This window comes from Mandrillus leucophaeus, unplaced genomic scaffold (genome assembly GCF_000951045.1).
Source record: "Mandrillus leucophaeus isolate KB7577 unplaced genomic scaffold, Mleu.le_1.0 Scaffold401, whole genome shotgun sequence".
Lineage (NCBI taxonomy): Eukaryota > Metazoa > Chordata > Mammalia > Primates > Cercopithecidae > Mandrillus > Mandrillus leucophaeus.
This window is the reverse complement of record NW_012104266.1, coordinates 958,682-974,453: the sequence shown is the minus strand read 5'-3', so window position 1 is coordinate 974,453 and position 15,772 is coordinate 958,682. Positions and strand designations below refer to the sequence as shown.

The 15,772-nt window shown below is 39.8% G+C and overlaps 1 protein-coding gene across 2 annotated transcripts in view; it reads left to right on the top strand.

The window, feature by feature from the left end:
• TEX11 (testis expressed 11) overlaps positions 1–15,772 on the top strand; it is a 360,505-nt gene that overhangs the window by 33,023 nt on the left and 311,710 nt on the right. For both annotated transcript variants that reach the window (XM_011992031.1, XM_011992030.1), the window contains one exon: positions 12,983–13,104. In XM_011992031.1, the coding sequence (XP_011847421.1) occupies positions 12,983–13,104 (122 nt within the window). The remainder of the gene's footprint in view (positions 1–12,982; positions 13,105–15,772) is intronic.

Genomic DNA, 15,772 nt, shown 5'->3' with positions numbered 1-15,772 from the left:
GAGTCTAAGTCTCTTTGTAGGTCTCTAAGAACTTGCTTTATGAATCTGGGTGCTCCTGCATTGGGTGCATATATATTTAGGATAGTTAGCTCTTCTTGTTGCATGGATCCCTTTACCATTATGTAATGCCCTTCTTTGTCTTTTTTGACCTTTGTCGGTTTAAAGTCTGTTTTTTCGGAGACTAGGATTGCAACCTCTGCTTTTTTTTTGCTTTCCATTTGCTTGGTAAATAATCCTCTGTCCCTTTATTTTGAGTTTATGTGTGTCTTGGCATGTGAGATGGATCTCCTGAATACAGCACAGTGATGGGTCTTGACTCTTTATCCAATTTGCCAGTATGTGTCTTCTTTTTTTGAGACTAAGTCTTGCTTTGTTGCCCAGGCTGGAGTGCAGTGGGTTGATCTCAGCTCACTGCAACCTCTGCCTCCCAGGTTCAAGGGATCCTCCTGCCTCAACCTCCCAAGTAGCTGGGATTACAGACGCATGCCACCACGTCCAGCTAATTTTTTGCATTTTTAGTAGAGACTGGGTTTCACTATGTTGGCCCAGCTGGTCTTGAACTCCTCACCTCGTGATCCACCCACCTCAGCCTCCCAAAGTGCTGGGATTACAGGCGTGAGCCACTGTGCCTGGCTAGTCTGTGTCTTTTAATTGGGGCATTTAGACCATTTCCATTTAAGGTTAATACTGTTATGTGTGAATTTGATCCTGTCAACATGATGCTATCTGGTTATTTTGCTCATTAGTTGATGCAGTTTCCTCATAGTGTTGTTGGTCTTTATATTTTGGTGTGTTTTTGCATCTGGTACCGGTTTTTCCTTTCCATATTTAGTGTTTCCTTCAGGAGCTCTTGTAAGGCAGGCCCAGTGGTGACAAAATCCCTCATCATTTGCTTGTCTGGAAAGGATTTAATTTTTTAAATTTTTTTATTTTTATTATTATTATTTTTGCTTATGAAGCTTTTTTTGGCTGGATATGAAATTCTGGGTTGAAAATTATTTTCTTTAAGAATGTTGAATATTGGCCCCCACTCTCTTCTGGCTTGTAGAGTTTTCATAGAGAGATCCATTGTTAATCTGATGGGCTTCTGTTTGTGGGTAACCTGTCCTTTTTTTCTGTCTGCCCTTAACATGTTTTCCTTCGTTTCAACCTTGGAGAATCTGACGATTATGTGTCTTGGGGTTGTTCTTCTTGAGGAGTATCTTAGTAGTGTTTTCCATATTTCCTGAATTTGAATGTTGGCCTGCCTTGCTAGGTTGGGGAAGTTTGCCTGGGTGATATCCTGAAGTGTGTTTTCCAACTTGGTTCCTTTCTCCCCATCACTTTCAGGTGCACCAATCCATCGTAGGTTGGATCTTTTCACATAGTCCCATATTTCTTGGAGGCTTTGTTCATTCCTTTTCACTCTTTTTTCTCTAACCTTGTTTTCTCACTTTATTTAATTAATTTGATCTTCAATCACTGATACCCTTTCTTCCACTTGATCGGATTGGCTATCGAAGCTTGTGCATGCTTCATGTAGTTCTCGTGCCATGGTTTTCAGCTCCATCAGGTCATTGAAGGTCTTCTCTACACTGTTTATTCTAGTTAGCCATTCATCTAGTATTTTTTTTCAAGGTTTTTAGCTTCCTTACGATGGGTTCGAACATCCTCCTTTAGCTTGGAGAAGTTTGTTATTACTGACCTTCTGAAGCCTACTTCTGTCAGCTCGTCAAAGTCATTCTCCATCCAGCTTTGTTCTATTGCTGGCAAGGAGCTGTGATCCTTTGGAGGAGGAGCACTCTGGTTTTTAGAATTTTCAGCTTTTCTGCTCTGGTTTCTCCCCATCTTTGTGGTTTTATCTACCTTTGGTCTTTGATGTTGGTGACCTACAGATGGGATTTTGGTGTGGATGCCCTTTCTGTTGATATTGATGCTATTCCTTTCTGTTTGTTAGTTTTCCTTCTACCAGTCAGGTCCCTCAGCTGCAGGTCTGTTCGAGTTTGCTGGAGGTTCACTCCAGACCCTGTTTGCCTGCGTATCAGCAGCAGAGGCTGCAGAACAGCAAATATTGCTGCCTGATCCTTCCTCTGGAAACTTCATCCCAGAGGGGCACCCACCTGTATGAGATGTCAGTTGGCCCCTACTGGGAGCTGTCTCCCATTTAAGCTACACGGGGGTCAGGGACCCACTTGAGGAGGCAGTCTGTCCTTTCTCCAAGCTCAAACACTGTGCTGGGAGAACCACTGCTCTCTTCAGAGCTGTCAGACATGTTTAAGTGTGCAGAAGTTTCTGCTGCCTTTTGTTCAGCTATGCCTTGCCCCCAGAGGTGGAGTCTACAGAGGCAGCCGGCCTTGCTGAGCTGTGGTGGGCTCTACCGAGTTTTAGTTTCCCGGCTGCTGTGTTTACCTACTGAAGCCTCAGCAATGGTGGATGCCCCTTCCCCTGCCAGGCTGATGCCTTGCAGTTTGATCTCAAGGTGCTGCGCCAGCAGTGATCAAGGCTCTGTCAGTGTGGCACCTGCCAAGCCAGGCATGGGACACAATCTCCTGGTGTGCTGTTTGCTAAGACTGTTGGAAAAGCAGAGTAGTTGGGCGGGAGTGTCCCGTTTTTCCAGGTACTGTCAGTCATGGCTTCCCTTGGCTAGGAAAGGGAAATCCCCTGACCCCTTGTGCTTTTTGGGTGAGGTGATGCCCTGACCTGCTTCAGCTCACCCTCCGTGGGCTGCACCCACTGTCCAACCAGTCCCAGTGAGATGAACCAGGTACCTCAGTTGGAAATGCAGAAATCTGTGTCGATCATGCTGGGAGCTGCATACCAGAGCTGTTCCTATTTGGCCATCTTGGAATGGAATCCTGAATTAACCTCATTATCATTATATAATGACCTTTGTCTCTTAGTTTTTTTCATGAAATCTGTTTTTTCTGACATAAATGTCGATACTCCTGCTCTTTTTTGGTTTCCATTGACATGGAATATCTTTTTCCATCCCTTTATTTTCAGTCTATGTGTGTCTTTATATGTGAAGTGTGTTTTTTGTAGGCAAGAGATCAATGGGTTTTGTTTTTTCAATTTAGCCACTCTATGTCTTTTGATTGGAGAGGTTAGTCCATTTACATTAAATGTTATTATTGATAAGTAAGAACTTACTCCTGCCATTTTGTTATTTATTTTCTGGTTGTTTTGTGGTCTTCTCTTCCTTCTTTCCTTCCTGTCTTCCTTTAGTGAAGGTGATTTTCTCTGGTGACATGATTTAGTTTCTTGCTTTTTTATTTTTTGTGTGTTCATTGTATATTTTTAGGTTTGTAGTTACCATGAGTCTTGCAATACTATCTTATAACTCATTATTTTAACGTGATAGCAACTTAGCACTCTGTATAAACAAACAAACAAGGAAAAAGAAAACAAATAAAACTAATAAAAAGCTTATGACTTAACTTCATCCTCCTGCTTTTTAACTTTTTTGTTATTTTTATTTATATCTTATTGTACTATTTCTGGAAAAGTTGTATTTATTATTTTTCATTGGTTCATTGTTTATTCATTCTGCTTAGGGTAGTTTACACACCACAGTTACAGTGTTAAAATAATCGTGTTATAACAGTGTTACTTTTTTGTTGTTGCTGTACTTACTATTACCAGTGAGGTTTGTACTTTCAGATAATTTTTTTTTTTGAGACGGAGTCTCACTCTTGTCGCCCAGGTTGGAGTGCAATGGTGCCGACTTGGCTCACTGCAACCACCGCCTCCTGGGTTCAAGCAATTCTCCTGCCTCACCCTCCCAAGTAGCTGGGATTACAGACGTCTGCCACCACTCCCGGCTAATTTTTGTGGTTTTTGGTAGAGACGGGGTTTCACCGTGTTGGTCAGGCTCGTCTCAAACTCCTGAGCTCAGGTGACCTGCCCACTTCGGCCTCCCAGAGTGCTGGGATTACAGGGATGAGCCACCATGCCCTGCCCAGATTATTATTTTTTTATTTTTATTTTTATTTTTTTTGAGATGGAGTCTTGCTCTGTCGCCCAGGCTGGAGTGCAGTGGCCGGATCTCAGCTCACTGCAAGCTCCGCCTCCCGGGTTCACACCATTCTCCTGGCTCAGCCTCCCGAGTAGCTGGGACTACAGTCGCCTGCCACCTCGCCCGGCTAGTTTTTTTGTATTTTTAGTAGAGACGGGGTTTCACCGTGTTAGCCAGGATGGTCTCGATCACCTGACCTCGTGATCCGCCCGTCTCGGACTCCCAAAGTGCTGGGATTACAGGCTTGAGCCACCGCGCCCGGCCCAGATTATTTTTTATTGCTCATTATTGTTGTAAGAGAGGATTGAAATCCTCTCTTTAGCATTTCTTGTAAGGCAAGTCTGGTGTTGATGAAATCTCTCAGCTTTTGTTTGTCTGGGAAAGTCTTTCTCCTTTATGTCTGAGGGATATTTTCACTGGATATACTATTCTAGGGTAACAGTTTTTTTCCCTCAGCACTTTGAATATGTCATGCCAGTCTCTCCTGGCCTACAAGGTTTCCACTGAAAAGTCTGCTGCCAGACATATTGGAGCTCCATTGCATGTGATTCGTTTCTTTTCTCTTGCTGCTTTTAGGATCTTTTCTTTATCCTTGAACTTTGGGAGTTTGATTATTATTTCCTGCCTTGAGGTGGTCTTCTTGGGTTAAATCTACTTGGTGTTCTATAACCTTTTGTACTTGGATATTGATATCTTTCTCTAGGTTTGGGAAGTTCTCTGTTCTCTGTTATCCCTTTGAATAAACTTTCTACCCCTATCTCTTTCTCTTCCTTCTCTTTAAGGCCAGTAACTCTTAGCTTTTCTCTTTTGTGGCTATTTTCTCGATCCTGCAGGTGTGCTTCATTGTTTTTTATTCTTTTTTTCTTTTGTCTCCTCTGACTGTGTATTTTCAAATAGCTTGTCTTCAAGCTCACTAAATCTTTCTTTTGCTTGATGGATTCTGCTGTTAAAGGACTCTGATGCCTTCTTCAGTGTGCCAATTGCATTTTTAGTTCTAGAATTTCTGATTAAATTATTTCAATCTCTTTGCTGAATTTAGCTGGTAGAATTCTAAATTCCTTTTCTGTGTTATATTGCTTTGAGTTTCCTCAACACAGCTATTTTGAATTATCTCTCTGAAAGGTCACATGTCTCTGTTTCTCCAGGTTGGTCCCTGGTGCCTTATTTAGTTCATTTGGTGAGGTCATGTTTTCCTGAATGGTGTTGATGCTTATAGATGTTCTTTGGTGTCTGGGCGTTGAAGAGTTAGGTCTTTATTGTAGTCTTCACTGTCTGGGCTTATTTGTATCTGTCCTTCTTTGGAAGGCTTTCCAGATACTTGAAAAGACTTTAGTGTTGTGATCTAAGCTGTATCTGCTTTAGGGGGCACCCCAAGTACAGTAATGTTTTGTTTCTTGCAGACTCATAGAGGAACCACCTTTGTGGCCTTCCATAAGATCCAGAATCATTCTCTAGATTACCCAGCAGAGGCTTTTCTCTCTCTTACTTTCTCCCAGAGTCTCTCTCTCTGTGCTGAGAGCCTGGATCTGGGGGAGGGTGACAGAAGCATCCCCATGGCCACCACTGCCGAGACTGAAGCTAACAGAGTACTGGGTCTCCCGCAAGGCCTGCTGTAACCACCTTTGTAACCAAGGCCCGCTGCTACCACCTTTTTTCACTCAAGGCCCTAGAGCTCTACAATCAGCAGGTGGTGAAACCAGCCAGGCTTTTGTCTTTCTCTTAAGGGTGTGGAGTTCTCCCAGGCCCTGGGTGGGTCCAGAGATGCTGTCTGGGAGCCAGGACCTGGAGATGGAAACCTTAGACGTCTACCTGGTGCACTAATTTACTGTGGTTGAGCTGGTGTTGAAACCACCAGACAAAGTCCTTCCCACTCTTCCCTCCTTTTTCCCCAGGCAGAGGAGTCTGTCCCTGTGGGGATGAGTCCCAGGCCTGGAAGATTCACCAGAAGCTGACTGAAGAGCCCTTGGGCCTTAAGTAAACATTGGCAGTAGCCTGGCATTACTCCCCATGGGCCATGGGACTTTGCTGCTGTGGGCCTTGGGCAAGACTCTGAGATGTGTTGGCTTCAGGTGTGAACCACTGCATTCACAGTTATCCTTTAGTCTCTAAGTTTAGTGTTCTGAATGTGACTAGATAGGTTTCCTCACCAGAATCAAGTTGGAAATTCCTTTGTGATTAGCATGATATTGTCAGCTCTTGCCTCCCTCCACCCCCAGCCAATTGCCTTCCAAAACTTAACATTGCTTTATCTTCTGATGAGCCCAGTTTGTAGGCTTAGGTTTGCTCTATTCTCTGAGCTTGTTCTATCCAAAGGAAGAAAGAATAGCAGCATTGGTTTGGATTAAGTTATACTGGCCATCAGATTTGAGCTTTAACATACTAGGGGCATATTCTAGGCACCTGTTTAGCTTTGGAGTTGTATCATTTCTTTTTTTATTGTGGTAAGAACATTTAATATGAGATTTGCTGTCAGCAAAATTTTAAGTATACATAATTATTGACTGTAAGTATGGTATTGTATAGCAGATCTGTAGCGCTTATTCATCTTGCTTGACTGAAACTTTATGCCCGTTGCTTAGTAACTCTCCATTATCCCTTTCCCCCAGCCCTTGGAAACCACCATTCAACTCTTTGGTTCTATGAATTTGACTATTTCAGGTATTTCATGTAAGTGGAACCATGCAGTATTTGTCTTGCGACTAGTTTATTTCATTTAGTATAATGTCCTCAAGGTTCATCCATATTGTCACATATTATGGAATTTCCTTCTTTTTGAAGACTAAATGGCATTTTATTGTGTGTATATACCACATTTTCTTTATCCATTCATTTGCTGGTGGACATTTATGTCATTTCCACATCTTGGCTATTGTGAATAGTGCCATAGCGAACATGGGAGTGCTAATATCTCTTCAAGACCCCCACTTCAATTCATGTGGATAAATACCCAGAAGTGTAATTGCTGTATCATATGCGAGTTGTATTTTTAATTTTTTGAAGAACCTTCATACTGTGTTCCATAGCAGCTGCACCATTTTGCCATCCTACCAACAGTGTACAAGAGTTCCAATTTCTCTACATCCTCACCAGTACTTCTTATTTTCTTTCCTTTTCTTCTTTCTTTCTTTCTTTTCTTTTCTTTTTTTGTGGCAGTGTCTCACTCTCACCCAGGATGGAGTATAGTGGCACGGTGTTGGCTCACTGCAACCTCCGCCTCCCAGGTTTGAGCAATTCTCCTGCCTCAGCCTCCCAAGTACCTGGCACTATAGGTGGCGCCACCATGCCCAGCTAATTTTTGTATTTTTAGTAGAGACGGGTTTTACCATGTTGCTCAGGCTGGTCTCGAACTCCTGGCCTCAAGTGATCCACCTACCTCGGCCTCCCAATGTGTTGGGATTATAGGTATAAGCCACTGCGTCTGGCCTTATTTTCTATTTTTTTTTTTTTTTGATACTGGTTATCTTAATGGATGTGAGGTGATATATCATTGTAATTTTAAATTTTAGTTTGCATTTCCCTGATGATTAGTGATGTTGAAATTTTTTTCCATATACCTGTTGGCCATTTGTATATCTTCTTGGAGAAATTTTTGGTACTTTAAAATATTTTCTATCTCTTTGTTGAAATTCTCACTTTGTTCATGCATTGTTCTCTTGACCTCAGTCAGCATCTTCATGAGAGTTGTTTTAATTCTCTGTCAGATAAATTATATAGCTCTATTTAATTAGGGTTGGTTTATGCAGATTATCTTGTTCCTTTGTTTGGAACATCTTCGCCTGGTTCTTCATTTTCCTTGACCCACTGTTGGTGCCTGTGTGTTAGAAAAATAAGGCACCTCTCTCATTCTTCATCGACTTGTCTTGTACAGGAAACGGGCCCCACCAATTAGCCTTGCCAGAGATTCTGGGGGCCTCTACCACCTCTTTCTCTCCCCAGAGAGAAGCTGGAGGCTGTGGTTTTTGTCTGCTTGTTTTGGGCTGAGCCAGAGTGGAGAGCCATGGCATGTACCAGCACAAGCCACTGTCTCCTGTTCTCCCCTGAGCACCTAGAGTTTGCCGGACCGATCAGAGCCTCAAAACTAGAGAGATACATGCAAGTTCTTTTGGCAGCCCTGGAGAAGTTGGGGCACTAGAGGCACAGATCAACTCTTTCCCTCCCCACCAGGAAGCAGAGAGCTGGGGCTTTTCATCTGTGGAGGTGTGTCATTTCTGCTTGTCATGATTTTCATGAGGTTAGCCTGCCCTGCATCCATCCCTAGTTACCCTCCAGGATCAGGACATTGCTCAGAACTACAATACACTGCTGTGAATAGATCTGTTGGAACTATGGTACATGCAGTTCCATCTGACTTCTGCTTTATGACTTCCTGCTTGGATTCTCTTGTACCATATCCAATTTGTCATTTGGGACTTCCTGGAACATTATATAGGAAAAATTATTATCTTTGTGACTGTGGATAGAAATTACGATTTACAATGTAATTTCAGTGTATGACTAAACCTGTTTGCCTGATTTTGCCAGGCCCTTTTGACACCATTTTAGATAGTTTGACTGTCCTCATTCAAACCAACCTCTGCAGTTTGAATAGTTTTCTTTAGCCCACAATCAGAGCTATAGTGTAGTGCTCTGAATGCTTTTGGCTCATTTCTTTCTTCTCTGCTATTTTTCAGTTGTCTGAGTGTCCTAGCTTGTCACTTGTTCCAGATCCTTGCTGATAGAACCAGTATAGTGGAAAATACAAGATTTCAAATCAGAAAGCCTGAATTCAAGTCCTAGCTTACTACTTTCTATTTTATTACCATCAAGAAGTTACTTTATCCAGCAAAGAGGCCTGATTTTTTAAAAAGTCACTTCATTTTGTTAAAACTTAGTTTCCACATCTTATGAAATAAAAATATCTTCCTTACAGAATAGATTGAAGATTAAATGAGAATGCATATGCAAAAGATTTGAGACTGGAAAACAATATGCAAATGTTAATTTTATTGTCATTTCTGGTTCTTTTCTCACTAAAGAAGTTGCATATAATTATTGTGACTTAGAGTAAAATCTTGAATTGATCTTGGCAGGTCTTTGAGCTGCTTTGGGTTTTGAATGACTGGTTGAGCTGATGGAGGTCACAGGGAAAGACTTGGCAGGACAGTTGATAGATTTTTGCATGTTGTAACAGAAGCTCCCTTCCTCAAGGACAGGGAAAATGTTTATTTTCTATTATACTGTACCTAGAAAGTTATCTACTTAATCAGCATTAATTGATACAGATTAACATGACTGCCTCAATCGAGTGACCCCTCCAGTTTTAACTAGGATGCATCTCATTTAAATTAAATGGACTGAAATCATGTTGTAAATCATAGTTTCTTTCTGTAACTAGGAAAATAATGATTTTTTCAAAATGTACAGTCTTGCTTGATAAAACCTTAATACAGTTTGCTGTCTTCTCATCTCAGGAGTAGACTGCATTTTGTATTTGAAACAGAGTCTCTGTCACTCAGGCTGGAGTGTGATGGCGTGATCACAGCTCACTGTAGCTTCAACCTCCCAGGCTCAAGCGATCCTCCCACCTCAGCCACCCGAGTAACTGGGACCACAGTTGTGGGCTACCGTGCCTAGCTAATTTAATTTATTTATTTGTAAAGATGGGGGTCTCCCTATATTGCCCAGGGTAGTCTCGAACTCCTGGGCTCAAGCAATCCTCTTGCGCTGGCCTCCCAAATTGCTGGGATTACAAGCATGAGACACTTTGCCCAGTCGTAGACTGCATTTATAGAAGTTATTTTCATCGGGTGCAGTGGCACACACCTGCAATGCCAGCTACTCGGATGGGAGAATCACTTAAGCCCAAGAGTTTGAGGCCAGGGTGGGCAACATAGCAAGATCCTGTCTCAAAACAAAGACAGAAACAAAAAAATAGATTTTCTTTTCTGAGCTTCTCCCAGATGCAAATCTCTTCTTTATAGTGTAACTCTCAACCTTTCAGCTGTGTGATCTCTATCACTTACCCAGTTTTGCTTACTGCATTTTATCCTTGAAGGACTGCAATGCTGTCATTGCCTCAGCTGGTGTCAGTGAAGTTGCTCAGCTGAATAACACTGAAAATGTGTTTTGAAAGGATCAGAATTATTTAGACAAAAATGAGTTAATAAAACATTAACCACTTAAGAGAACATTCACAAATCAAAATATATGTCTTCATAGTCTCATAAACTAACCAGAAACTATTATTGGTATTCTACAATAATATCTTAGGATTTTTTTTTCTTTTTTTTTGAGAGACAAGGTCTTGCTCTGTCACCCAGTTGGAGTGCCGTGGCTTGATCATAGCTTAACTGCAGCTTCCACCTCCTGGGCTGGAGTGATCCTCTCACCTCAGCCATCGAGAAACTGGAACTACAGGTGTGAGCCACCACACCCAGCTAATTTTTAAGTTTTTTGTGGAGATGAAGTCTCACTATGTTCCCCAGGCTGTTCTCAAACTCCTGAGCTCAAGCAATCTACCTGCCTCAGCCTCCCAAACTGTTAGGATTACAGGCATGAGCCACCACGGCTGGCCAGGCCGTTTTTTTTAAAAAAGGAACTCAAATTAAAAACATATATTGGTGGCATGTGCTTGTAATCCCAGCTACTCAGGAGGCTGAGGCAGAATTGCTTGAACCTGGGAGGCGGAGATTGCAGTGAGCCAAGATCGGCCACTGCACTCCAGCCTAGGTGACAGAGTGAGACTCTGACTTCAAAACAAAACAAACAAATGAAAGTTTATATTGGGGTTTTGTTTTCTTCTCAAAAATATTTTTTAAAATCTGTTTTTAAACAATATTTGTATTTTTAAAAACATCAATTTTAAAATCTCCCTGATTCTGCTATCAATATTTTGAGCAAGGTCTATATAAATATATGTCCCTCAGCCCAATACTTACCTAATCTTAGAGGAGTCAAGATATTAATAGCAGTCTTTCCATTAAACAACTTATGGGAGAAAGAAAGATAGAGGATTTTTTTCTTTTTTCTTTTCTTTTTTTGTTTTTTGTTTTTTTGTTTTTTTAGATAGAGTCTTGTTCTGTTGCCCAGGCTGGAGTGCAGTGGTCAATCTCAGCTCACTGCAACCTCTGCCTCCTGGGTTCAAGCGATTCTCCTGTCTCACCTTCTAGAGTAGCTGGGACTGCAGGCACGCGCCACCATGCCTGGCTAATTTTTGTATTTTTTCTTTTCATATATATTTTTTCACCTAAAGTATTTAAAATATGTGGTATTTTAACATAATTGAACATAATTTGCTTTGTGAAGTCTTTATTTGAATCTATAGTCTTATGTTTAGCTAGAATTTTGATTTTTAATTTTTATTTTTATGAGTACATAGTAGGTGTATATATTTATGGGATACATGAGATATTTTGATACAGACATACAATGTGTAATAATCACATCAGGGTAAATAGGATATCCATCACCTCAAGCATTTGTTTAACTGAAATTTTTGTAGCTGATTTATTTTTTATTGTAGCAAGGTAAAAGTTCTGTTTATTTTAGCAGCTTAAAAATCTTTTAGAAGGTGCTTTTATGGTACTGTTATGAATATTAATAACATTTTTGCTAATCTGAGGCTCAGGAATGTTGCAATAAATTAGAACTATGTAGCTTATGGACACTTATGTCACATGAGTTTGAAAAAATTTTTTTGATAATATGAAAGGCATCAATTGAGATTCTACATCATGCTTATTGTTTTTTTTTAGGGTTTTTTTTTTTTTTTTTTTTTTTTTTTGAGACACAGTCTTGCTCTGTTGTCCAGGCTGGAATTCAGTGGCACGATCTGAGCTAACTACAACCTCAACCTCCAGGCTCAAACAATTCTTATGCCTCAGCCACCCCAGTAGCTGGGATTACAGGCGAGCACATCACACCCAGCTAATTTTTGTATTTTTAATAGAGATGGGGTTTTGCCATGTTGACCAGGCTGGTCTCGAATTCCTGGTCTGAAGTGATCCGCCTACCTCAGCCTCCCAACGTGCTGGGATTACAAGCATGAGCCACTGCGCCTGGCCTAGTTTTAGTGTTTTTTTTTTTGTTTGTTTTTGTTTTTTGTTTTTTTTAAATGGTGTCTTGCTATGTTGCCCAGCCTGTTTCAAACTCCTGGGCTCAAGGGATCCTCCTGCCACAGCCACCTGAGTAGTTGGTACTACAGGCGTGGAACATTGTGCACAGCTAATGCTTGGGTTTTAAGGAATTCCATGGCCTAGTAAGATTCAGCTATGTGGAGTCTGGAGCTGAGACCATTTAGAAAATGGTGACATCATTTGTGCAGATTCAATAGCTGGTTAATGTTATTGCTAATTGAGCATGTCATTTTTTTTTTTCTCACAAAGTAAGGTCAAGACTTCAGAGCCAGCAGTTTGCTATGTCTGTCTAATGCTTGAAAATATTAATAAGTTTTTCAGTTTTACAGGGCACATATCCAGATCTTTCAGATTTTCTACATTTTCTAGTTTTGAAGACACTGTTAAGTTCAGTTTTGTAGGGTTTTTTTGTTTGTTTTAGAGAAAGGGTCTCACTCTGTAGCCCTTGCTGGATGGAGTACAGTGGCAGGATCATAGCTCACCGTATTCTTGAACTCCTGGACTCAAGTGATCCTCCCAACTCAGCCTTTGGACTAGCTAGGACTAAAGATGTGTGCCACCATGCTTGGCCTGTTTTGTACTTTTAATATTACCTAATAACTTTACTATTAGTGAAGTCAATGCATTTTCCTTTCTGAGAATGAATAATGATTAAGTTATAAACAAGTGACTCCCAAAGAATGCAAATTTTATTTGAAAATTATACTCTCGCTTAAATAAACTTTAAATCTCCAGTTTGGTTTTACTCTAAGGATCAAGTTCCTTCATGCTATATTCATTTGGCCAATGATTTAGGAATAGATTTAAAAATGATTTGCTACTTTTAGCCAATGGTAATAGTTCACAGCACATGTATCATCCATTGTTATTTCAGAAGTTGTTGAAAACCTGGTTGCAAGTGATAATTCACCTAACATACCAGAGGCAATTGATAGACTCTTCAGAGACATAGCAAATATCAACAGGGAGTCTATGGCTGAAATAACAGACGCTCAGGTTAGTATAAAAATAATTCTGTTTATGACAAGTTTTGATAATTCTTCATTTTAACCAATGTATTATATAGGTAAAAAAGTAGTCTTAACCCTTGCTAAACATATAAAAATCTATTTTTGGATGTTCACACCTAATTTAGGGGAAAAAAATTTTAGAAACCAATGGAAAAATATGTGCTCAAGTTTAAACATTTATTATTTATTAGTAATGTTATATATTATTAATATTTATTAACCTCTCCAGGCTTCAGTTTTCTCATCTGTTAAATGATAATAGTAATACCCACCTCTAAGTGTTGTTGTGAATAGTAAACAAAATAGCATACATAAGGTCCTGGGCACACACGAGTTCTCTTTTCCTTCCCTTTGCAGCAAAGTAGTGGAGCCACCCAGTAGTGGAGAACTCAGTTGACTATAAGCCTTCAGAAGTGCTTTTTTGGGGGGTAATTTTCTAATGTTTAAATGAAGGTCTGTTACTTACTTAATACGGAAATTGTCTTGAGGCTTGAAACACTTTTGAGAACATTTACCTTGGGCAAATACTTGCATTTTGGTGATTACTTATATGGAAAGGTGAGAAGAAAGTTTATTGTAAATCTCTCTTCCTCTTTATATATATATGTATCTATATATGTATGTATGTGTTTATGTATATATAAATACCTTTATTTAGATATAATTTACATACCATGCAATTCACCCATTTCAAGTATGCAATTCAATAGTTTTTAGTATTTCCCAGAGTTGTTGTGCACCTATCACCACGGTTAGTTAATTTTAGAATATTTTCACCACCTCAAAAAGAAACCACGCCCATTCACAAACACTCTCCATTTCCTCCCATCCCCTTCCCTCCCTCACCCTCAGCCCTAGGTAACCGCTAATCTACTTTTGGTCTCTATGGTTTTGCCTAATGAGGACATTTTATATAAATAAAATCATACAATGTGTGGTTTACTGACTGCTTTCACTTAGCCCCATGTTTTCAAAGTTCATCCATGTTGTTGCATGTATTTGTACTTCATACATTTTTATGACTGAATAATATCCCATTGTATGGCTATACCATATTTTGTTTGTGCATTCATCTATTGATGAACGTTTTCATTGCTTCCACCTTTTGGCTATTATGAATAATCCTGCTATAAATACTCATGTACAGATTTTTATGTTTTTATTTTTCTTAGGTTTGTACCTAAGAATGAAATTGCTGGGCCATGTGTTAACTCTAAACTTTTGATGAACTACCAGATTGTTTTCCAAAATGGCTGTACCATTTCACATTCCCACTAGCAGTATAAGAGGGATCCAGTTGGTGGTGACTCATGCCTGTAATCCCAGCACTTTGGGAGGCCAAGGCAGGCGGATCACGAGGCCAGGAGATCAAGACCATCCTGGCTAACACCGTGAAACCCCGTCTCAGATGTGTATAAGAGACAGACCTGCCTCAGCCTCCCAAACTGTTAGGATTACAGGCATGAGCCACCACGGCTGGCCAGGCCGTTTTTTTTAAAAAAGGAACTCAAATTAAAAACGTATATTGGTGGCATGTGCTTGTAATCCCAGCTACTCAGGAGGCTGAGGCAGAATTGCTTGAACCTGGGAGGCGGAGATTGCAGTGAGCCAAGATCGGCCACTGCACTCCAGCCTAGGTGACAGAGTGAGACTCTGACTTCAAAACAAAACAAACAAATGAAAGTTTATATTGGGGTTTTGTTTTCTTCTCAAAAATATTTTTTAAAATCTGTTTTTAAACAATATTTGTATTTTTAAAAACATCAATTTTAAAATCTCCCTGATTCTGCTATCAATATTTTGAGCAAGGTCTATATAAATATATGTCCCTCAGCCCAATACTTACCTAATCTTAGAGGAGTCAAGATATTAATAGCAGTCTTTCCATTAAACAACTTATGGGAGAAAGAAAGATAGAGGATTTTTTTCTTTTTTCTTTTCTTTTTTTGTTTTTTGTTTTTTTGTTTTTTTAGATAGAGTCTTGTTCTGTTGCCCAGGCTGGAGTGCAGTGGTCAATCTCAGCTCACTGCAACCTCTGCCTCCTGGGTTCAAGCGATTCTCCTGTCTCACCTTCTAGAGTAGCTGGGACTGCAGGCACGCGCCACCATGCCTGGCTAATTTTTGTATTTTTTCTTTTCATATATATTTTTTCACCTAAAGTATTTAAAATATGTGGTATTTTAACATAATTGAACATAATTTGCTTTGTGAAGTCTTTATTTGAATCTATAGTCTTATGTTTAGCTAGAATTTTGATTTTTAATTTTTATTTTTATGAGTACATAGTAGGTGTATATATTTATGGGATACATGAGATATTTTGATACAGACATACAATGTGTAATAATCACATCAGGGTAAATAGGATATCCATCACCTCAAGCATTTGTTTAACTGAAATTTTTGTAGCTGATTTATTTTTTATTGTAGCAAGGTAAAAGTTCTGTTTATTTTAGCAGCTTAAAAATCTTTTAGAAGGTGCTTTTATGGTACTGTTATGAATATTAATAACATTTTTGCTAATCTGAGGCTCAGGAATGTTGCAATAAATTAGAACTATGTAGCTTATGGACACTTATGTCACATGAGTTTGAAAAAATTTTTTTGATAATATGAAAGGCATCAATTGAGATTCTACATCATGCTTATTGTTT